Source organism: Anomaloglossus baeobatrachus, chromosome 7 (assembly GCF_048569485.1).
Source record: "Anomaloglossus baeobatrachus isolate aAnoBae1 chromosome 7, aAnoBae1.hap1, whole genome shotgun sequence".
NCBI classification, from domain to species: Eukaryota; Metazoa; Chordata; class Amphibia; order Anura; family Aromobatidae; genus Anomaloglossus; species Anomaloglossus baeobatrachus.
In genome coordinates, this window is record NC_134359.1 from 130,615,492 (window position 1) to 130,639,537 (window position 24,046).

The 24,046-nt window shown below is 46.3% G+C and overlaps 1 protein-coding gene across 1 annotated transcript in view; it reads right to left on the reverse strand.

Annotated features, from left to right (window-relative positions):
* The window catches only part of INO80D (INO80 complex subunit D), a 117,782-nt gene that overhangs the window by 48,224 nt on the left and 45,512 nt on the right, over positions 1-24,046 (reverse strand). The window contains exons 5-6 of the mRNA XM_075318996.1: positions 1,798-1,906; positions 1,210-1,434 (exon numbers count right to left, since the gene is read on the reverse strand). Of these exons, the coding sequence (XP_075175111.1) occupies positions 1,210-1,434; positions 1,798-1,906 (334 nt within the window). The remainder of the gene's footprint in view (positions 1-1,209; positions 1,435-1,797; positions 1,907-24,046) is intronic.

The following is a 24,046-nucleotide window of genomic DNA, read 5'->3' on the forward strand; positions in this document are numbered from 1 at the left end:
GAATACATTGGTGGAGGACAATGCTACTGGCTTGGTCTTCCATGAATCAGCATGAGGCACAGCAGACACAAAGTCACATCATCACATGTTCTGTACGCAACTTAAGTGCACTGGAGGCCAGAGAAGAGCGTAGAGGAAAGGGAGCGAGAGGAGTATGTGGTGGGGTTTTTTTTTTCATGTGTGGGATGTTTATATGTATGCAGGAGGCTGTGTAGGGACTCAATGTATATAGGAAGCCATGTCTGGGCTTATGCGGTATTTAAGAGGTTACGTGTCGGCTCATACTGTATTTAGAAAACTGCGGGGGCTTATACTCTATATATTAGTCTATGTGGGGGGGCTCATTCTGTATAAAGGGGTCATGTGGGAGGGCTAATACAGTATAGAGGGGGGATGTCAGCATAGTTATTCTGCTCAATATTAAGTGATATTTAATAATAATTGTAATTATAATGACTATATTATTAATATTGAGCTGAATTAATTTCAGCCTATTGGTTCAGTTCTCCAAAATCAGTCAGTCTCTCATGTGGCCCATCGGGAAAATCAATTGCCCACCCCTGCCATAGGGAATTTGAGTTAGATATTGTCTTGATTGCTTTTACTATATACAGCAATACCACAGCACTGATGTGTAAAGTAAAAATCACTGTCTCCTCTGACGCCCGGCCACATGTTGGGTGTCAGAGAAGCGATCATAGGACAAGCACGGGGTGTTCAGCCGCCTCCCGGCTATCCTACCAACCAATCTATTCCCTGCTAGTTTGTTGCAGGAAAGTTGATGGCTGTCCGATCTCATGTTCAGGTAGGATAGTGGTGCTTAAATGCTTCTGTCAGCAATCAACAGCAGCATTTAAGAAATTAACAGCAGTGATTAGCGGGCATGACAAGCACTGCTGTAAGCGGAAGATGTCAGCTATGTAATAGACCTGTCATTTTCCCTCTATGAAACAAGCAATGCTTCTGAGTCTGCTCCAAAGTCCCTGACACCACTTCATGACCAATATATTCGTAAATGGGCAAAGGATTTAACTACACTGGGGGGAAATAAGAGTTTTCTTTTGACAATACATCCGAAAACATTGTTTAATCCCCAGTGAGAGTCAGAGACTGAGTACCCCAATTGAGTGCTGAGCAGTGGAGAGCACACTCGCTCATCAGCTGTAGTATGATACAGTAGTTTGCTATAGCTTGAGATGTGACGCTTACCTGGACCTCATGTGTGCAGCTTTCCGCCATTCTTGCATTAGCTGCCCAGCAGACTCGGGATCTCTGAGGGCGGCTTTCAGCAAAGCTTTCCGGAATGTGTGGCGGTATTTCCGCTGACAGGATTCTGCTCGCTCCAGGCGGCAGAGGTGCTTATATTTTTGTTGAAAATAAGTGCAAAGTTGTGCAACCCTGGAGCTCCTGCTATGTGCGACCTCTGCATCATACCTGGAATCACAAGGAAAAGAGCAGAACAAAGTGACATAGAACGCAAGGCGTGCAAACAAAGCAAGACAGTTAGGACAAAGGTGACCCACACAAAGGTTCCTCCATTCTAAACCTTACCCTGCACTAAGTGACTGGAAATAAAACCAGACAGACTATAAAGAGAATACTGAGGAATTGTGCCATGTCACTTCTGTAAGAGACACCATCGTCAAGGCATCTAATGGAGTTCTAACAGCCAAGGTAAAACAAAAAAGGTGTGGAGATCCGTGTGCCTGCCATATAGACATAGATGCATTAATTGCATTTCTGTCTGACAACATCAGCTGTGAAGAATAGGAGAACTCACAAAGAGACAATACTTACTTTTTGCAGTCATGTTGGAGACCCTCGCGGAATGACCATGCGACTTGGTAAGGAGACGCTTGATCTAAGTCATCTTGGTCTTCTCCACTGTCTTCTGACCAGTCAAGCCCTATGGAGAGAAAAAGATAAGAATTTTCAAAAAGTTCTCATATGTCTTGCAGACAAAAAAAGCAAACTGGATCCAAAAGCAATCAGCAGTCCATAGGTAACAGCCAGTAAATCAGAGTGGCAGCTGTGCATCAGCTTTAAATGCAAAGGACGGCTGGCAGCGTCTACAAAAGACTCTGCACGAGATAAGAAGCTCCATACAGTGACATGAGGACTGCAGCCCACATCTGACTGAGAATGACCTGCTCAGCCTCACAGGCGTTGGACCCTTCAGAAAATATTGTTTTTTGGCTGCAGCATGTAAATAAAATAAAACCATGCTTTACTCACCATCCCAGGGTCTCTGCAGCCACCGTTGGCCGTGGCGTTGACATCACACCAATAGCTAAAATCAGTGAATGGCTGCCACACTGTCAGAATGTCAGCACTGCTGCCAATACCAGACACTGGGCACTGGGCCAGAGACTCTCAAATTTGATTTAGATAAATGAGAGAGCACACCAGGAAGAAGCCATGTCATATCTGCAGAATCAACAAAGAAGTAGCAATGCAATTTTGAAAGCAACCACTAGATGTCACCAGCTCCTGCAAGTGTTTATAATGCTGGTGTCTCCATCGCTCAGGGGCTACACCAAAACATAGTCCTCTCTTAAGGACCACCCCCCAGTACAGTGCGTTCTCCCCAGCCGGGTCCCACCTGAGTACAGTGCACACCCTCCAGCAGAGTCCTACCCCACTTGGGAAAATAATCCTACTTACAAAGACCTCTTTATTTTTTGGACTGTAAGTAACAAGGAAGGACCTTCAGAATCTTGCAGAAAGGCAGAATACGTGAGATCAGGAAAGTAGACAGAATCCTGCACACAATGGTTTGGCCAGCAGCAATCTCGCTCTGCCATGTACAGGAAGGCTTGCTCTGCCAAGCGCCCATGTGCTTTCTATAAGGCTAGGTTCACACAGGGCTTTTTTTGGTAAGTTTTTTCCTGACCAAAACCTGATCTTGTGGCAGGAAATCTCCTTTAAGTAATCTGCGTTTTTGGTGCGTTTTGTAGTGGTGTTTTTGATGCCTATTTGGTGCGTTTTTTCTACACATTGGGTTGTATCAATGAAAAAAAAAACCATTAAAAACGCTGCAAAGAATTGACATGCTGATTCTTTGAAATCTGGAGCAAAAACACAGGTATTTGACAAAACAGTCAGGAAAAAAAAAATCTTCAGGTGTTTGTGTGTGTTAATGAGATTTCAGAAATCTCAGACTTTGCTGGGACTGTAAAAAGCAGCTTTTCATTAGCATGGGATTTACATAAAACTAAGGCAACTCTGCAGCAAAAACAAAAAAAAAAAAGAAATCCAAAAACTTACCAAAAGCCCTGTGTGAACATACCCTAAGAGAGCCACTGCCAAACATCTCTGGCAGCCACTTATCTCTAGGAACCAAAAGAATCAGGAGTCAAAACTGGACATGCTAGATCCTCATCTTCCCCGACTACCTCTCAAGGGTCCACATGCATATTTAACAGTCGGCCGAACCCATCAATATTGGCCAATATTAGTCATATGGTTATGGGAACCTTTATCAGCAAAATGGTGCAGCTATTGGCCAGTGCATGCAGGTGTGGACTGGCCACATACAGCTGCTACTCCGTGGTCATTTGGTATGCATCAGAATTTTGCCCAATAAATTTAGATAGAAAACTCTTCAGGCCAGAGGCACAATAGAGGGGCATTTCTGCACTCCTATTACAGCAGCGAATCACCATCTGAGACATGTGCCCGTGTCACCCAAGTGTGAACTTAGCAAGATTTGAGACAAACTAGACTGTCCGTCCATTTTCCCCCAATACTTCCTAAACATAAATGGGACAACCCAGTCACAGTTTGCGTTTGCCTGACAGCGGACATCATCGGTTTTGATCACACACCATTATTACCAAGTTTACTCAATAGCAAACATTAACCCCTTGCCCCCAAAGCCAATTTTTGTATTTTCTTTTCTCGCTTTCTTCTAAGATCTAGAACTTTAATATTTTCCATCAACATAGCCTTACGGGGGCTTATTTTCTGCAAGACTAGTTATGGTTCAGAATGACACAACTCCATTTACCTTATAATGTTATGGAGAATGTAAAAAAAAATATTAGAATTCCACCATATTGTTCGGGTTTTCTTTTTACAGTAATCATGGTATGGTAGAAATGACCTAGTGGTATGATCTCCAGGTCAGAATGATTATGGTGGCACCAGTTAGGCCATGTGCGCACTAAAAATTTACTTTTTCTCAAGAAAAATCCAGACCCTCTAAAAAATCCTGCACCAGCGGTAAAAAATCAGCACCAAAACCGCAACAACATCCGCATGTGATTTTGCTGCGGCTTTGCCGCGGTTTATCCGCAGGTTGGTCCCTGCGGATTTTTACTGTTATCTATGGCACAATCGCAGGTCTCTGGGGAAAAGAAGTGACATGCACATTTATTCCGCAGCGAAAATTCCGCAGGGAGAGGAGAAGAAAAAAAAAAAAAAAAAAAGTGTGCGCACAGCATTTTTTTTTTTTTTACACCTATAGGTTTTGCTGGGTAATGTCTGCAGAAATGTTAGACACATTTTCTGCAGCAAATCCATGGTGAATTCGCAGCGTGAACATATAAATAAAACCTAATGGTCCAAAAAAAAATTAGAATTTTGTAAGTAGAAAATAAAAAAAAAAAAAAAAAAAAGAAGGTTGGGTTTGTTTTGCGGCATCCCAAGATCCATAAGGCTTTTATATTTATTTTCATTCATATAGCTGCGTGAGAAGTTTTGTTTAATTGTTAGTGACGTGGCAAAAAGAAAACCAAAATTCCGGCATTTTTCCTATTTCTTTATAGCATTTATTGTATGGTCCAATTCATTTTTAGAAATTGATAGACCACACTGTATAGATACAGAAATACCCAATCTGTGGATTTATTTTTTTTTTAATGTGGGGAAAAGGTGGGCGATTCATATATTTATTTTGTTTTAGATTTTTTTTTTAAGCTTTTATTTTTTTCATAATTTGTTTTAGTCAGCTTAGAACACCTGAACGTCTGATCACCTATACTATACACTGTGATACCACAGTATTGCAATATATAGTGAAAACGCCTAATGAAGTTCAGCCCATGGCCGAGTTTCACAGACGAATAAAGATGGGAGCGTCGGAAACAACCTTCACCAGGCCACCAGCTACACAAATGGTGACACAATGGTGCAACACAATCACAATGAAAGGGGCTGATGGGAGGCAATGCACACGAGAACCAACAATTCCTCCATTTACACTGCGCTAGAAGAAAAATTAAACAAAACATATTTAAAAATTGGCTGCGCTGCTGGAAATAAGTCTCTTGCAGCGGTATTATTTGAAGAGTCTTTATTACCAATAACGCGTTTCACTGCCGCACTGGCACCTTTATAAAGTTTAAAAATCCAACAGGTGACAGACACTGGTACAGGGAAAGATTTATAGTCCAAAAGGGGTGCCAGGAAGGCTACGGTAACACCCACTGAGGAGATGGGATTCAACAAGAAAAAAAACAAACAAACAAAAAAAAAAAAAAAAGTGTGCAGAGTAAAAAAAAAAAAATAGTAAAGAGTTGATAAAAGAGAAATTGCTCAAAAAGGTGATTAAGAAAGAGGAAGAGGAGAGATTTGAAGTAAGCGAGATTAAAACCCAGCCGAAGGATAAAATATAACAAAGAAGGGGCGAAGTGCAAAGGGTGGTGGGAATTCAAGGACGGAGTTTGAACTCCAAATCCAGTAATTGTGCCTTGAATGCAAGATTCCATTTGAAGTCTCCAATGAGAAAGAAGTTTTGCTAAAATAGAAGGCAAGAAGATGATTAAAAAAAGAAAAAGAAGAAAAAAAAAAAAAGTATTAGGAGGGAATAAGAAAAATGGTGTTATGGAGTGCAGGAGATAAAGAGGAGGTTGTGATTTGAAGCACCAAAGTGAGCCATACAGGAGAGGGTGGGATTGAGGAATAGAAGAAATAAGCTGACGAGGTTTTGGAGGGCTGTAGAATTGTTTATTCTAAAATGATGCAGAAAGCAAAATATGGGGTTTTAAAGGAGAAATGGAGAAATAGTGGTAAAGACCATATGATAAAAACAGAAACAGATAAGATATAACAAATATAGGAAGCAGTATAAAAACAGAAAATGGCGTATAATATATCCATGGCATATATGAAAATCTGACATGCAAATGGTACATATATAAAACAGATAAACTTTAAAATAATTAAACCTACATTGGCTTCAATAGGTGAATAACAGGTAAAACGTAAACCATTAGGCTATGTGCGCATGTTGCGTAGTGTCCATGATCAAAAATCTGCAGCGATTTGGCAGTGCATGTGCGCTTCAAATCGCTGCACAAACACTGCGTAATGGATGCAGTGTGTCTGCAGAATAGATGCAGATTTCATGCGCTCGGGATGCTGCTTCCCCATAGACAGTGGGAGCAGCATCCAAAGGGCATGAAAGAAGTTTTAGTATGAAAATCGCTGCGCCCTCAAATACAACGTGCGGATTGATTATACACTATCTTTATAGATTGTGCTGGGGACGCAGGACGCATGCGTTGCAGTGCAATATGCAAGATAAATGCATGGAATTACGCAACGTGCGCACATAGCCTTAACCCCTTCACCAACCGGTAATTTTCTGTTTTTTCCTCCCCTTCCTCCTAGGTGCACACTTTTTTTATTTTTCCATCAATATAACCATATGAGGGCTTGTTGTTTAATGGAAAAGTTGTAATTTTGAATGATAATCATTCAATCTGCCCAATATGGTACTGGGAAATGGGGGTTGGGGGGGGACACCAAGTGCAATGAAATTGCAAAAAAAGAAGTGCAAGTCCACAACTTTTTGGGAATTTTTTAATTTACCACACTCACTATATGGTAAAACTGACCTGGCAGTCTGAATCCTCAGGACAGTATGAGTTTGTAGATACCAAACATGTATAGTTCCTTTTCTATTTACCGTATTTTGGGGGAAAGTGGGGGGTGCGTCTAATGGTCTGAATGTAGGGCATGGCTGCGGGGAATGAGGGTGTTGCGGTGGAGCGGGTCATCGGGGCACGAACAGGCAGCAGCAGCGCCTGCCGTGACCACGTGGGCCCGCTCATTACATATGCACGCCCATCCTCCCGCCCATCTCTCAGCGCTGACAGGTGGGCGGGGTGATGAGCGGGGATGCGCGCGAAGTAAACAGCCAGCCGTGATCACCCCTGGCAACTACAGCCAGGAGTGATCATGTGCGGCTGTATTCACTGCTCCCCGCGCATCATCATCAGCGCGGGGTGCAGTGAATCAGTGCACATTACTCACCGTTCCCCGCAGCACCGCGATGTCCTCCTGACTGCCGGCCGCGCTGTGTAGAGACTAACGGGGCTCACAGCGATGACGTCATCGCTGTGCGCACGTGTCCACACAGCATCGCCGGCACAGACAGAAGGAGATCGCGGTGCAGCAGGGAGCGTGGCCGGCTCCACACAGCGCTGCCGGCACAGACGGAGGAGGAGCGACGCTGCGTGGAGCGAGGAAAGGTGAATATAAATGTTTATTTTATTTTTTTTATGTGTGTTCCGCAGGATGATAGGGCAAATATGAGCAGGATGATGGGGCAAATATGAGCAGGATGATGGGGCAAATGTGAGCAGGATGATGGGGCAAATGTGAGCAGGATGATGGGGCACATGTGAGCAAGATAATGGGGCACATGTGAGCAAGATAATGGGGCACATATGAGCAGGATGATGGGGGACATATAGCAGGATGATGGGGCACATGTGAGCAGGATGATGGGGCACATGTGAGCAGGATGATGGGGAACATATGAGCAGGATGATGGGGCACATGTGAGCAGGATAATGGGGCACATGTGAGCAGGATGATGGGGCACATGTGAGCAGGATGATGGGGCACATGTGAGCACGATAATGGGGCACATATGAGCAGGATAATGGGGCACATATGAGCAGGATGATGGGGCACATATGAGCAGGATGGGGCACATGTGAGCACGATAATGGGGCACATATGAGCAGGATAATGGGGCACATATGAGCAGGATGGGGCACATGTGAGCACGATAATGGGGCACATATGAGCAGGATAATGGGGCACATATGAGCAGGATGATGGGGCACATATGAGCAGGATGATGGGGCACATATGAGCAGGATGATGGGTGACCTATAGCAGGATGAGGCACACACACACATACATACATATTTATATTATATATATATATATATATTATATATATATATATATATATATAAATAAATAAATATAAGGATGGGGCTTATATACAAGGCAGGAGAATCATTACCAGGATGGGGTACCTTACTAGAGAATTTGGGGACATTACCCCCATAATAGTGTGTCAGCAGCAGATCCTCGCCCCATAAGTGTGTCATGACCACAGGGTGCGTCTTATGGTCCGGTGCGTCTTATAGTCCGAAAAATACGGTAAGTGGTGAAAAAAAAATTAGAAAAAAAACAAAAAAACAAATTTCACTTTTGGTGCCACTTTCCAAGACACGTAAATGTTTTGGGTTTTTTTAGGATATGGTGCTAAGTGATGGCTTATTTATTGTGCCCTGAGCAATGTTTTGATCGCCTCTTATTGTATGTTATTGCAATGTTGCAGCGACCAATTTTTGTAACATTTCAAATTTTTTTTCTCATTACACACTTTACTGATTGGTTTAATTTGTTATATTTTGATATCTGCTATCGTTGCGTTTGCGCTAAGTTTTAAAAAATATATACATTTTTCAAATGGGTCAAAAGGGGGTTGATTTGAACTTGTGTTTTTTTTCCAGATTAAATAAAAAAAAAAAGTAAAAAATAAAATAAAAAATACATAAAATAAAAATATCACTTTGTAGTGCTTTTACTAGTCCCGTTAGGGGAGCAATTACTCACAGAAAAATGGCAGTATATGTAAAACTGCCCAGGCAAAAAAAAAAAACTAAACTAATGCACTACCAGGTGTGAGCAAGACCTCCAATAATGGAGGCATCACAGGTGCAAGAGGAGCAAATCAGTCTACAGTTTCCAATAATGGAGGGGAGCGATTGCTTTATGGTAAAATTGCACACCTTGCACAAAATATTTTATATAGGATGCAGCCAGGCCTCTTTATGGTAGGCCTTGCAAACTATGGTCACTGTCCCTGCATGGAGCACATCTATAGTACTGGCGCAGCCCGCTTGCATCTAATAGGATGGGCATAACTTATAGGCTGCTTACCAGATACTGTGAACCTGCATGTGTGAACAGTGACCTATACAAGCCACAAGTGTGCAATTTTACCATCAAGCAATCGCTCCCCTCCATTATTGGAAACGGTAGAGTGATTTGCTCCTGTTGCACCTGTGATGCCCCCATTATTGGAGGTTTTACATCTACTGCCATTTCTCTGTGAGTAATTGCTTAGCTATTGAAGTATTTAATTCCTTTTTTTGTTGTAGTTCCCTCAGGGGACTTAAAGCTGTGGTCATCCAATCGCTTATGCTGTGCACAGCAGTGCATTAGAAACGCTCTGTACAGCAGAAATGCTGATCTCCCGTGAACACTAGCACGCAGCCGCCATTCACAGGAAGTCTGTCATGACAGACACAATGGTCATCAACTGACCCCCGACTGTCATGTAAACCTATCAGTGATGGGAGCGAGGAATGACAGGCCCCCCCATCGACGCGTGTTATAATATCCTGCTTTCAGAGATTAACGACAGAATTTAACTGGTCAACAGTCGCGGGCAGATCTCCGATCTACCTGCGGCTGTTAAGGCCGCTTTACACGCTGCGACATCGCTAACGATTGCACCCGCCCCCGTCGTGCATGCGTCACGGGCAAATCGCTGCCCATGGCGAACAATATCGCTAGTACACGTCACACGCACATACCTTCCTAACGACATTGCTGGGGCCAGCAAACAAACTCTTTTTTAAGGGCATTGTATGAGGTGTATTACAGACCAGCTTTGGCGACCCATATGCGATTTAATTGTAAAAACCTTCCATGTGTGAACAGACTGGAAGGTTTGTGCCCCATGTGTGAAACATTTACAACACAGACATTTTTTTGCCTGACCTTTGTAACTCCCCACTATTGGTTGAACCAACGTAGCTTGTGCAGCTTTAATAAAACAGATTTTTGAGGCGGCTGGGAGAACGAATATTCCTAAGAGTTGGTACTTGTGGAAAGGGAAGGATTGTAAGGAGCTCAGGGTCCTTCAGGAGTTGTGCTAGTGCTTCCTCAGAGATTTAACCCCTTAAGGACGAAGCCAGTTTTGTCCTTAATGCCCAGGCCATTTTTTGCAATTCTGACCAGTGTCCCTTTATGAGGTTATAACTCTGGAACGCTTCAACAGATCCCGGTGATTCTGACATTGTTTTTTCGTGACATATTGTACTTCATGATAGTTATAAATTTAGAACGATATTTTTTGCTTTTATTTGTGAAAAAAATCGGAAATTTGATGAAAATTTTGAAAATTTTGCAATTTTCAAACTTTTAATTTTTATGCCCTTAACCCAGAGAGTTATGTCACACAAAACAGTTAATAAATAACATTTCCCACATGTCTACTTTACATTAGCGCAATTTCTGAAACAAAATGTTTTGGGGTTAGGAAGTTAGAAGGGGTCAAAGTTCATCTGCAATTTCCCATTTTTTCAACAAAATTCACAAAACCATTTTTTAGGGACCACATCACATTTGAAGTGACTTTGAGAGGCCTAAGTGACAGAAAATACCTAAAAGTGACACCATTCTCAAAACAGCACCCCTCAAAGTACTCAAAACCACATCCAAGAAGTTTATTAACCCTTCAGGTGCTTCACAGGAACTAAAGCAAAGTGGAATGAGAAAAGCAAAAAATAAAATTTTACCCAAAATGTTGCTCTACCCCAAATTTATTCACTTTTAGAAGAAATAACACAACAAAATGAACCCCAAAACTTGTTACCCACTTTCTTATGAACGCGCCAATACCCCACATGTGGTCAGAAACCTTTGTTTGGACAAATGGGAGGGCTCGGAACAGAAGGAGCAATATTTGAATTTTGGAAAGCAAATTTGGCTGAAATAGATTGCGGGCACCATGTTGCATTTACATGTCCGCTAAGGTACCTAAACAGCAGAAACCCCTCACAAGTGACACCATTTTGGAAACTAGACCCCTTAAGGCTTCTATCTAGGGGTATAGTGAGCATTTTGGATCCACAAGTACTTCACAGATTTTGATAACGTTACGTTGTCACATTGAAAATTTTCATTTTTTTCTCAAAAATGTTGCTTTAGCATCAATTTTTTCACTTTTTCAAGAGGTAATTCCAAAAATTTGACCCCAATGTTTGTTAACCACTTTTTTATGAGCGCGGTGATACCTCACTTGTGGTCTGAAACCTTTGTTTGGAGAAATGGGAGGGCTTGGAACGGAAGGAGCAATATTTGAATTTTGGAAAGGAAATTTGGCTGAAAAAGATTGCGGGCACCATGTCGCATTTGGAGGACCCCTAAGGTACCTAAACAGCAAAAAAACACCACAAGTGACCCCATATTGGAAACTAGGCCCCTCAAGGAATTTATCTAGATGTTTGGTGAGTACCCTGAACCCCCAGGAGCTTTACAGAAGTTTATAACGTTGAGCCATGAAAATAAAAAAATAAAATTTTACCACAAAATTGTTACTTCAACCAGGTAGCTTTTTTTTTCACAAGGGTAACAGGAAAAAAATCACCATGAAATTTATTGCGCAATTTCTCCTGAGTTTGTTGATATCTTGTATGTGGTGGAAATCAACTGTTTGGGCACACTACAGGGCTCAGAAGAGAAGGAGTGCAATTTGACTGCAAAATTGGCTGGAATCAATAGCGGACGCCATGTTGCATTAGGAGAGCCCCTGAGGTGCCTAAGCAGTGGAGGTCCCCCACAAGTGACCCCATTCTGGAAATAAGACCCCTCAAGGCTTTAATCTAGGTGTATATTGAGCATTTTGAATCCACGAATACTTCACAGAATTTGATAAGCTTAGGTTGCCATATTGAAATTTTCATTTTTTTCACAAAAATGTTGATTTAGCGACACATTTTTCACTTTTTCAAGAGGCAACAACAAAACGTGTACCCCACAGGTTGTTATCTAATTTCTTGTGAGCGCAGGGATACCCCACATGTGGCCAAAAACCTTTGTTTGGATAAATGGGAGGGCTTGGAATGGAAGGAGCACCATTTGAATTTTGGAAAAGTTGAAGTAAATTGCGCGCACCATGTCACATTAGCAGGGCCCCTTGGGTACCTATACATCAGAAACCCCCCACAAGTGACCTCATTTTGGAAACTGGACCCCTCAAGTATTTTATTCAGGAGTATAGTAAACATTTTGAATCCACAGGTACTTCACAAAAATGTTGCTGTAGCAACAAATTTCTCACTGTTAAGGGGGCTTTACACGCTGCGACATCGCTAATGCGGAGTCGTTAGGGTCACGGAATTGGTGACGCACATCCGGCCGCATTAGCGATGTTGCTGCGTGTGACACCGATGAGCGATTTTGCATCGTTGCAAAAACGTGCAAAATCGCTCATCGGTGACATGGGGGTCCATTCTCGATTATCGTTACTGCAGCAGTAACGATGTAGTTCGTCGCTCCTGCGGCAGCACACATCGCTATGTGTGACGCCGCAGGAACGAGGAAGCTCTCCTTACCTGCCTCCCGGCCGCTATGAGGAAGGAAGGAGGTGGGCGGGATGTTCCGGCCACTCATCTCCGCCCTTCCGCTTCTATTGGGCGGCCGCTCAATGACGTCACTGTGACGCCACACGGACCGCCCCCTTAGAAAGGAGGCGGTTTGCCGGTCACAGCGACGTCGCCGGGCAGGTAAGTATGTGTGATGCGTCTGCGCGATGTTGTGCGGCACGGGCAGCGATTTGCCCTTGTCGCACAACAGATGGGGGCGGGTACCCACGCTAGCGATATCGGGACAGATATCGCAGCGTGTAAAGTAGCCTTTAGGCTATGTGGCCATGATCCAGCGACACGGCGTCTAGTACCCAGTGTCAGCCTCCTGCAGAAATGTGAGTGTTGTCCACGGGAGAACGCAGCTGCCCATGCCCACGATTTGGGTTCAGGCTGCTGTGGACTTTAGCTCTATTCTACCTGCAAAGAACACTCATCTCCGCAGCATAAATTGACATGCTGAGGCTCGGGAAGCTGCGCCACAGGTCGATTTATGCTGCGGAGAAAAGAAACAGTGGGCACGGGATTTCTAAAAATCCTGCCACTGTGCTTCTACTGCACAACGCAGCGTTATGGACGCAGGGAAAACACTCTGCGCCCAAAACGTTGCAAACCCTGATTGTGGGCACATAGCCTAAAATGCTACAATGGATGAATGGATAGATGTCAAACATATATAACGTCCCACCCCCCTGCATATTCTAAGCTGGCGCCCTTTAGTGCCTTTCATGTGACACTAAAGGATGCCTAGCCTTGTATTTAGCCCAAAAAAAAAAAAAAATAATTAAAATAAATGACGTGGGGTCCCCCCTATTTTTGATAGCCAGCTAGGGTAAAGCAGACAGCTGTAGCCTGCAAACCACAGCTGACAGCTTCACCTTGGCTGGTGATCAATTTGGAGGGCTCCCCAAGCTGTTTTTTTTTTTTTAATTATTTATAAATAAATAATTAAAAAAAAAAAAACAAACGTGGGGTCCCCCCAAATTAGATCACCAGCCAAGGTGAAGCTGACAGCTGGGGTCTGGTATTTTCAGGATGGGAAGAGCCATGGTTATTGGACTCTTCCCAGCCTAAAAATAGCAGGCCGCAGCCGCCCCAGAAGTGGCGCATCCATTAGATGCGCCAATTCTGGCGCTTCGCCCCAGCTCATCCCGCGCCCTGGTGCGTTGGCTAACGGGGTAATGAATGGGGTTGATACCAGGTGTGTAATGTCACCTGGCATCAAGCCCAGCAATTAGTTATGTCACGGCGTCTATCAGATACCCGACATAACTAATTGACAGTAATAAAAAAAAAATTGACAACAAAAAAAAATTTATTTGAAAAAACACTCCCCAAAACATTCCCTGATTGACCAATTTATTGAAAAGAAAAAAAAAATCCACTGTAATCCATTTGGACGTCCCACGTCGCCTCTGGACCTTCTAGAATATGGGGGACACGTTCAGGGAACGTATCCCCCATTTTCTAGGAGGGCAGACCCTCCATTTGAGGAGAGTGGGTGCAAAGAATCTGCACCCACTCTCCCCGGGTCACAGCTGCAGACTCTGTGCAGCAGCAGCCAGCGTCCTGAACACAGGAAGCCGACAGCTGCGCTCTGCACATGTGACCGGAGTCTGCAGAGAAGGAGCCGGAGGAGGGGGCCACGGGGATCAGCGCTCCGGTATGTATGACACCGGGGGACACCAGGGGGAGGGTAGGGGGGGACCCGGCAGGGCCTAGGGAGCAGGTTTCTGTCGTATGTGTTATGGCACATACGACAGAAACCATAGGAACACTGTAAATGCGGCCGGCGCGCTGCTGTGCTCTCCGATGCGCGCGGCCATCTTGGATTTTCGGGAGGGGGTTGGGGGTCGGGGGGGGGGCACTTTGGGGATACCGAGGGGACCGGAGGGAACCGGGAAAAAGATTTATCTCCCATCTGGCATGTTTGATCATGCCAGATGGGAGATAAATGATTTTTTACCGGCGCGGTCATTTAATATAACTTGATGATCGGTATACGGTGTATACCGGTCATCAGGTGAGCGGGGACCGGAAAAACCGGCCCGAATCATGATCTCCAGGGTCTCAGCTACCCCCGGCAGCTGAGACCCCGGAAATTTTCTGACTCTGGGGGGCGCTAGATCCTTTTTTCCGACCGCCGTTTTAAAACGGCAGAAAGGAATAAGTACCCTTTTTTAGTGCCGTTTTAAAACGTAACGCGGTCGTAATGGGGTTAAGGATAATATTACGTGCAAAGTTGGTGGTAACAAAATTGCACTGACCTTCATCTTTTTTCAGACTGTTCTTTGGGCTTAGAAAAAATAACATGCTGTCGTGAAAGTGTTCTGGTTTTTTGAAAAGCCTGTTTAACCAGACATTTGGGGTAATTTTATCTGTCAAACCTCTAGGAGGATCTCCACTTGGGTAGTAAAATCCTCATCTGTACTACAATTCCATCTGATGCACTGGTATTGATTACAGGGGATGTTCTGTAGCCATTTGGGGTAATGCCCACTGGTGAAGTGGATATAACTGTTTGTATCAATGTGTCTAAACATCATAGTAATAATATGGTATTCATGATGAGTAATTATTACATAGTAGTAGTCAATACTATCTTTCTCCACAGTAGTGACATCAGCACCACCCACAGCCTCTAGCACGGCACTCAAATGAAGCGTCATAAAGGAGGCAGTGCTAAAAGTAGTCCCCTGATGATGCTTCGTTTGAGGGTGGTGCTAGAAGCAGTAAGGGACCAACACCAACCCATGATGACGCTTTGTTTGAGGGTGGCACTGGTGTCACTCACTGCATCTTGCACCACCACCAGCTGACGCCTTTCACACAAACAATGAAAGCAGCCACAGAGAGACCAGTAACATGCGGCACTCCATCACCCCTCATCCAAGACATACTCAGGGGTCGGCAATGCAAGAAACTAGTATTTATCTGCAGCACTGCCCCGGGTGACATCCTGTTTCAGAAGGTGATGAACACTGTGCGGAGTCACTGCAACTCCAGCCTCCTGTGACGTAGGGGGTAAAGCTATTCAGAAAATACATTTTAGGTGTTGGACCACCCCTTTAGGCTATGTGCGCACGTTGCGTACAAGCCCTGCAGAAATTTCTGCAGCGATCTGAAGAGCACATGTGCGCTTTAGATCGCTGCTGAAATGTCCGTAGTGAGCGCCGATTCCATGCGCTCTGCCTGCAGCTCCTGCCATAGACAGAGCAGGAGCTGCCGGCAAAGCGCAGGAAAGAAGTGACATGTCACTTCTTTTTGCGCAGCGCTTCGGCAGTAGCCGAAGCGCTGCGCTCTTAAACGCCACGTGCGCACGGCCCCTGCACAGTCTCCATAGACTGTGCAGGGGACGCAGGACGCATGCAGTTACGCTGCGCTACAAAGCGCAGCGTAACTGCATGTTTTTACGCGACGTGCGCACATAGCCTTAAAGTTAATTTACAAAGTTGGTAAGATCGTCATAGAAATCATAGCATCCCTGCCATACAATAAATAAATAATCAATGAAGAGCTTGTAAATTAGTATGTTGAAGTTGTATTGTGACGGATTACTTTTTTATAGGGGTATTTGAGCATATATAAACTAGCATAACTAGGTGCCATCGTTGCTGGTAAATATCTTTTTGGAATGTAAAATAGTTATGTAATATATTGCAATCCCAGTAAAATCATTGATCGGTGTTGTACATTCAGTCCATCTTTTTCAAGAGAAATATGGATATAAAGTAGTCCAATGTGATGCTGGAGAATATAGTGGGAGGAAACATCCAATGTTAAGATAAATGAACTGTCCCATGGAATATCATAGAAGATACAATTAAATGTGCAGAGTCTTTCACATGACTGGTAACTTCTTCACATGTAGTTGAAATGGACAATGGCATTTAAAATGGTTAACAGTGGAAATCTTAATTCAGCTCCAGCCACTGACATTAGACACAGATGCCGGCTATAAAAATACAGAGGACATTTACCGAGTATGAACAGAACTCAGCCCCTGAGTCCTCTCCACACACAGACACCCCAGTGGTGACGTACAGTTACAGTATTTTGTGGAGCAGTGCAGAGATCGCCAAGTATTTAAGTACACGATCACCCCATTACATAGATAATTAGGAGGGACTACAAAATAAAATAAGAGGAGACTTCTTTCGTCTTTATTTTTCTATTGGCGCACTTTGCTGCTCTGGACAGAACAAGACCATTGAGACTAGTGCACATCAACAAAGACTGGCAGATAACAGAGACGCAGGGGGTAAAGGTACACTCAGTTTGGTATTTATTTTTAGCAGATTAATCCTATGGAACTTAAGAAAGAAAAAAAAAAACAAAACACTGAAAACCCCTTTAAAAAACACAAATTAGGCTACATTCACATGACAGTCTCGTTTTTGCAGTCCGCAAAAAAGGTACTATTTTTTCACGGATGCCTCCGTTTGGCATCCAAGTGCCTTCCGCTTTTTTTGCAGGCCGCAAAAAACGGAAGCAGATAGATAAATAGATGGATTGATATAGATAGAGGGAAAAAATCAAGAGATAGAGGAATGAATGAATGAATGAATGAATGAATAATAGATAAGACAGACATAATGTCCCACTCTCCTGCACTTTGTAATCTTGCACCCTTTAGTGCCTTTTATGTCGCACTAAAAAGGTGCTTAGCCTTGTATTTAGCAAAAAAAAAAAAAAAAACACGATGTGGGGGTCCCCCCTATTTTTGTAGCCAGCTCGGGTAAAGAAGACGGCTGCAGCCTGCAGACCACAGCTGGAAGCTCCACTTTGGCTGGTAATCCAAAACAGAGGGCACCCCACACTGTTATTTCAAGTTAAATAAATAATTTAAAACAGAATGTTCACCATTGACTGGGAGAGCAGTGCAGTGACCTGAGCTAACATCATGATGTCTGCCCAGACCACTGCAGGACATGACCAGCGCTGACTTCAGGTTAGCTAGGTGCATTTCCTGCAGTGATGGAAGCCGCTGCACTCCCGACGTCAGCACTAGTCACCGAGTTCTATGATCGCTGCGTACTCAGATAATCTCTCGCGTGCAGCCCATGGCGTCATTGCTAGTCACAGTCTCGGGCCGGCCGCGAGAGGTGATGTGAGAATGCAGCGGTCAGTGACGAGCGCTGATGTCAAGAGTGTAGGAATTCATCACCGCAGGTAATGAACTTTACTAACCTCCTGACGGCAACGCTCATCATTCCTGCGGCTGCTTGCACTGCAATGCGGGCAAATGGTGACACACTGCAGTGCGGGCAAATGCTGACACACTGCAGTGCGGGCAAATGCTGACACACTGCAGTGCGGGCAAATGCTGAGTGCCATCCAAATACTTCCATGTGCCATCTGATCCTAGACAAAAGACATTGAAAAGATGGTCCTGTCAGTAGGTCCGCAAAAAACAGGAACTGACCAGGACAAACGGAACGGTCATCTGAATGAGCCCTTAACCATAAGATTTTGCATTCTTATATTGCATTATTGTATTCTTTAAAAGGGAGTTTTCCAAAACCAATAGTGACAGGCTAACCTTAGGATAAGCCATCAATTTCAGATTGATGAGGGTCATAACTCTGCCACCATCAACTGATTAAAGGGATGCATGCAATCCAGTGACAACTACATCCCTCACAGTTTTCTAGGTAAAGCGCCCCACAGTTTATAGGGGCCGTGCCTGAATTTACAGTGTGCTGCAATAATAGAAACAGCCACTATATGTGGCACTACATACCCTCCGGGTACTCCGGTTTACTCCCACATTCCAAAGACATACAGATAGGGACTTTAGATTGTGAGCCCCAATGGGGACAGTGTTCCTGATGTATGTAAAGTGCTGCGGAATATGTTAGCGCTATATAAAAAAAGAGAATTTTGTTACTTACCATAAATTCTTTCTTATAGTTCCGTATTGGGAGACCCAGACCATGGGTGTTTAGCTTCTGCCTCCGGAGGACACACAAAGTACTACACTTAAAAGTGTAGCTCCTCCCTCTGAGCTTATACACCCCCTGGTAGCCAGTCCTAGCCAGTTTAGTGCAAAAGCTGAAGGAGAATAGCCACCCATAAGTAGAACCGAGTAAGAACCGGAACAACCGGAGACTCTGTCCACGACAACAGCCGGTGATAACACACGGAACAAGAAAATTGCCAACAGGCAACAGGGAGGGAGCTGGGTCTCCCAATACGGAACTATAAGAAAAAGAATTTACGGTAAGTAACAAAATTCTCTTTTTCTTTATCGTTCCTTTGGGAGACCCAGACCATGGGACGTTCCAAAGCTGTCCCTGGGTGGGAATAAACAGAAAAAAAACTAAGAAGTAGGCGGAGCCTAACTTCACAAGTGGGCGACAGCCGCCTGAAGGATGCATCTGCCGAAGCATGAGCATGCACTTGGTAGTGCTTCGAAAAGGTATGCAGGCTAGTCCAAGTGGCAGCCTGACAGACTTGTTGAGCCGTAGCCTGGTGCCTAAAAGCCCAAGAGGCACCGACAGTTCTGGTCGAGTGTGCTTTGATCCCCGGCGGGGGAGGCACCTGAGTACTCTGGTAGGCGTCCGAAATGGTCGATCTAATCCAACGGGCCAAGGTCGGCTTAGAAGCAGAGAGACCCTTGCGCCGCCCTGTGGTTAGCACAAAAAGAGAGGTGCACCGCCTAAGCGCAGCGGTGCAAGCCACATAAATCCGGAGAGCACGCACCAGATCTAGAGTATGCAGCGCTTTCTCAAAACGATGAACAGGGGCCGGACAGAAGGAAGGCAAGGAAATATCCTGGTTAAGGTGGAAGGGAGAGACCACCTTAGGAAGAAAGTCCGGGGTCGGACGGAGAACTACCTTGTCTTGGTGAAAAACCAAAAAAGGTGACTCCGAGGAGAGCGCAGCCAAATCAGAGACTCTCCTGAGAGAACTTATGGCAACTAGAAAGGCCACCTTTTGAGAAAGACGATACAAAGAAACCTCCCTAAGAGGCTCAAAGGGGGGTTTCTGCAATACCGTGAGGACCAAGTTAAGGTCCCAGGGATCCAAGGGCCGCCGATAAGGCGGAATGATGTGAGACGCACCTTGCATGAAGGTGCGGATTTGAGCCAGCCGGGCGATACGCCGCTGGAACAGCACTGATAGAGCTGAGACTTGTCCCTTGAGAGAGTTGAGGGACAGTCCTAGCTGCAGACCGGACTGTAAAAAAGACAGAAGGGTCGGCAACGAGAATGGCCAAGGAGAATGGCCGGAAGAGCGACACCAGGACAGGAAAATTTTCCAAGTCCTGTGATAGATCTTGACGGAGGAAGACTTACGGGCCCGAGTCATAGTGGAGAGGACTTCAGGAGGAATACCAGAAGCCGTCAAAATCCAGGACTCAAGAGCCACGCCGTCAATTTGAGTGCCGCAGAATTCGGACGGAAAAACGGACCTTGCGAGAGCAGGTCTGGACGGTCCGGACGATGCCACGGCATCTCCACGGACAGTTGGAGCAGGTCCGGATACCAAGCTCGCCTGGGCCAGTCCGGTGCAATGAGGATGACTCGACGGCCCTCCATTCTGATCTTGCGCAGGACTCTGGGCAAGAGAGCTAGAGGGGGAAACACGTAGGACAGACGAAACTGGGACTAGTCTTGAACCAGAGCGTCCGCGGCGAAGGCCTGAGGATCGTGGGAGCGAGCCACGTAAACCGGAACCTTGTTGTTGTGACGGGATGCCATTAGGTCCACGTCCGGAATGCCCCACTTGCGGCAGATTGACTGAAACACTGCCGGGTGCAGGGACCACTCGCCACCGTCCACGGATTGACGGCTGAGATAATCTGCCTCCCAGTTTTCTACGCCAGGGATGTGGACTGCGGATATGGTGGACTTGGAGTCCTCCGCCCATTGAAGAATGCGTTGGACCTCCAACATTGCCAGACGGCTGCGTGTCCCGCCTTGGTGATTGATGTAGGCAACCGCTGTCGCGTTGTCTGACTGGACTCGAATGTGCCTGCCCGCCAACAGGTGGTGAAAAGCTAGGAGAGCTAGAAGCACAGCTCTGGTTTCCAGCACATTGATTGAAAGGGCTGACTCGGACGGAGTCCAAGTGCCCTGAGCTCTGTGGTGGAGATGTACCGCTCCCCAGCCAGATAGGCTGGCATCCGTGGTGAGAATCACCCAGGACGGAGCCAGGAAGGAGCGCCCTTGGGACAGGGAGAGGGGTCGAAGCCACCACTGAAGAGAGCTCCTGGTCCGTGGCGACAGAGCCACTAACCTCTGTAAGGAGAAAGGCCGCTTGTCCCAACAGCGGAGGATGTCCAGCTGCAGAGGACGCAGATGGAACTGGGCAAAGGGAACCGCCTCCATGGAAGCCACCATTTGACCCAGCACCTGCATCAGGTGCCTGAGGGAATAACGGCGGGGCCTCAGGAGAGAGCGCACCGCTAGCCGGAGAGACTGCTGTTTGATTAAGGGCAACTTCACAAGTGCTGGCAAAGTCTCGAACTGCATCCCTAGGTACGTGAGACTCTGGGTCGGAGTCAGAGTGGATTTGGGAAGATTGACAATCCACCCGAATTGGGCTAGGGTGGCGAGAGTGAGCGAAACACTCCGCTGACAGTCTGCGCTGGATGTACCCTTGACCAGAAGGTCGTCCAGGTAAGGGAGCACTGCCAACCCCTGGAGATGCAGGACCACAATCACTGCCGCCATGACCTTGGTGAATACCCGAGGGGCCGTGGCTAACCCGAAGGGGAGAGCCACAAATTTCTTCTCCTATCGCAAAACGTAACGTCACTGATGTGACACTGCGATTGGCACATGTAGATAGGCATCTCTGATGTCGATGGACGCCAGGAACTCCCCTTGGGTCATAGAGGCAATGACTGATCGCAGAGACTCCATGCGAAAATGCCGCACCCGGACATGCTTGTTGAGAAGCTTGAGATCCAGGATGGGCCGGAAGGTACCGTCCTTTTTTGGAACTAGGAAGAGATTTGAGTAAAAACCTCTGAACCGTTCCTGAGCGGGAACTGGGACAATCACTCCGTTTGCCTGCAAGGACGCCACGGCCTGCGAGAAGGCGGCGGCCTTGGAGCAGGGGGGAGTTGAGAGAAAAAAATCTGTTTGGAGGGCTGGAAGAGAATTCTATCCTGTAGCCGTGAGATATGAAGTCTCTCACCCACTGATCGGAGACTTGCTTTAACCAAGCGTCGCCAAAGTGGGAGAGCCTGCCACCGACTAAAGATGTGGTTGGAGCGGGCCGAGAGTCATGAGGAAGCTGCCTTAGTGGCAGAACCTCCTGAGGTCTTCTGCGGACGCGCTTTTGGGCGCCAGTTGGATTTCTGATCCTTGGCTGAGTTAGCGGACGAGGCGGAAGGCTTAGAGGATGACGAGTTGGAGGAACGAAAGGAACGAAACCTCGATTGATTCCTACCCTGGGCGGGTTTCCTGGTCTTGGTTTGTGGCATGGAAGTACTCTTCCCGCCAGTAGCTTCCTTAATAATTTCATCCAGCTGTTCACCAAACAGCCGTGAACCAGCAAAAGGGAGCCCAGCAAGAAACTTCTTGGAAGAAGCATCTGCCTTCCACTCTCGAAGCCACAAAATCCTGCGGATAACAAGAGAATTAGCTGAAGCCATGAAGCCACCGCAGTGCGGTGAGCAGCCTCTAGCATGGCAGACATGGCATAAGATGAAAAAGCTGAAGCCTGAGCAGTTAAGGTAACCATCTCAGGCATAGATTCCTTGGTGAGGGAATGCATCTCCTCTAGAGAAGCAGAGATGGCTTTGAGAGCCCACACTGCTGCAAAAGTCGGGGAAAACGCGGCCCCCGCAGCTTCAGACACAGATTTGGCCAGAAGGTCAATCTGACGGTCAGTGGAATCCTTAAGTGAGGTGCCGTCAGCCACCGACACAACGGTCCGGGCTGACAGCCTAGACACCGGAGGGTCTACCTTTGGGGAGTGAGACCACTCCTTGACCACCTCAGGTGGAAATGGAAACCGGTCATCAGAACCACGCTTTGGAAAGCGTTTGTCAGGGCAGGCCCTGGGTTTGGTCACAGCGGTCTGAAAACTGGAGTGGTTAAAGAACACACTCTTCACTCTCTTAGGCGAGGTAAACTGATGTTTTTCTGCCAAAGAGAGTTGCTCCTCTGACACTGGCGGATTGAGATCCAGCACAGAATTAATAGAAGCAATCAAATCACTAAGGTCCGAGTCACCCTCAGAGAAATCGATGGGATACATAGCCTCCGAGCCCCCAGTGAGGGCATCCTCCTCATCTTGAGAGTCAGCTCTTGAGACAGAGCCGTGGGATGGGGAGGGGGAGGAAACCCTGCGCCTTCTCTTAGAAGGACGGGGTCTGGGATCAGATGATGAATCCTCCGTGAGCTCTGATGGACGGAGGTCAGAGGATAGGAGTCCTCTGTCAAGAGTATTAGAGGCACACTGTGAGGGGGGCTGATGCATATTCATCAAAGTCCTGGACAAAAGTCCCATGGACTCAGCAAATGACTGGGATATGGACCTAGAAAAGGACTCTACCCAGGCCGGGGGTTCAGTCACAGGTGCAGCAGCAGCAGCCTGAGAGACCACTGGGGGTGAGACTCCAGGCTGTGGCACCACAAAGTTAGAGCAACCATCACAGTGTGGATAAATGCTCGGCTCAGGCAACAGGAGCTTACATGCAGTGCATGCAGCATAAAGGTTTGGAGCCTTGCTCCTTGTGTGAGACATGCTGCTGGAGTGGGGGCTTTGCAGAGAATGAACCCCAGGGAGAATATACAGAGGTCCACAACCGGAGACCGGCTGTGGCTTACCAGACCGCTGAGCGCGGTGTTGTGTGCCCTCCAGATACCGAAGCCCGGTCCCCCCAGTGCACAGCACCTCAGCAGAGATGCAGAATGCAGGATGTCCCAGAGCAAAGTGAACTCTGCCTGAGAAATGGCCGCCGGAGCGAAGAGAGGGGTCGGGACTAGGGGCGTTCCTATAAAAGAGCGGGAACTGGAGGGCTATAGAGACCTGCAGGGAAGGAGGGACGCCCCAGCAGTGGGGAGTGTCCCTCCCTGTGTAGAACGGCCGCCGGGAGGAGCCGAACCTGTCCCTCTGCATGAGTGACATGCGAGGGCAGGAAAACGAAACTAGGCCTCCGGCGAAGCCGGGGCCTTAATTTAAGCGGCGAGGCCGACAAGCAGGCACCATCGGCGCGGTTCTCGGGAAAAAGCTGGAGAACCCGCCGGAAAAGTTAAAAACAATCACATACAGCATACTCTCCCCATACAATAAAGAACCGGGACCTCCAACATAAACGTCTCAGGTACTTAGCTGCTGAGACGCAGGGCCATGTCCCTGGGGATGAGTGCTCCGGTCCAACAGAATCCTCAAGGGGC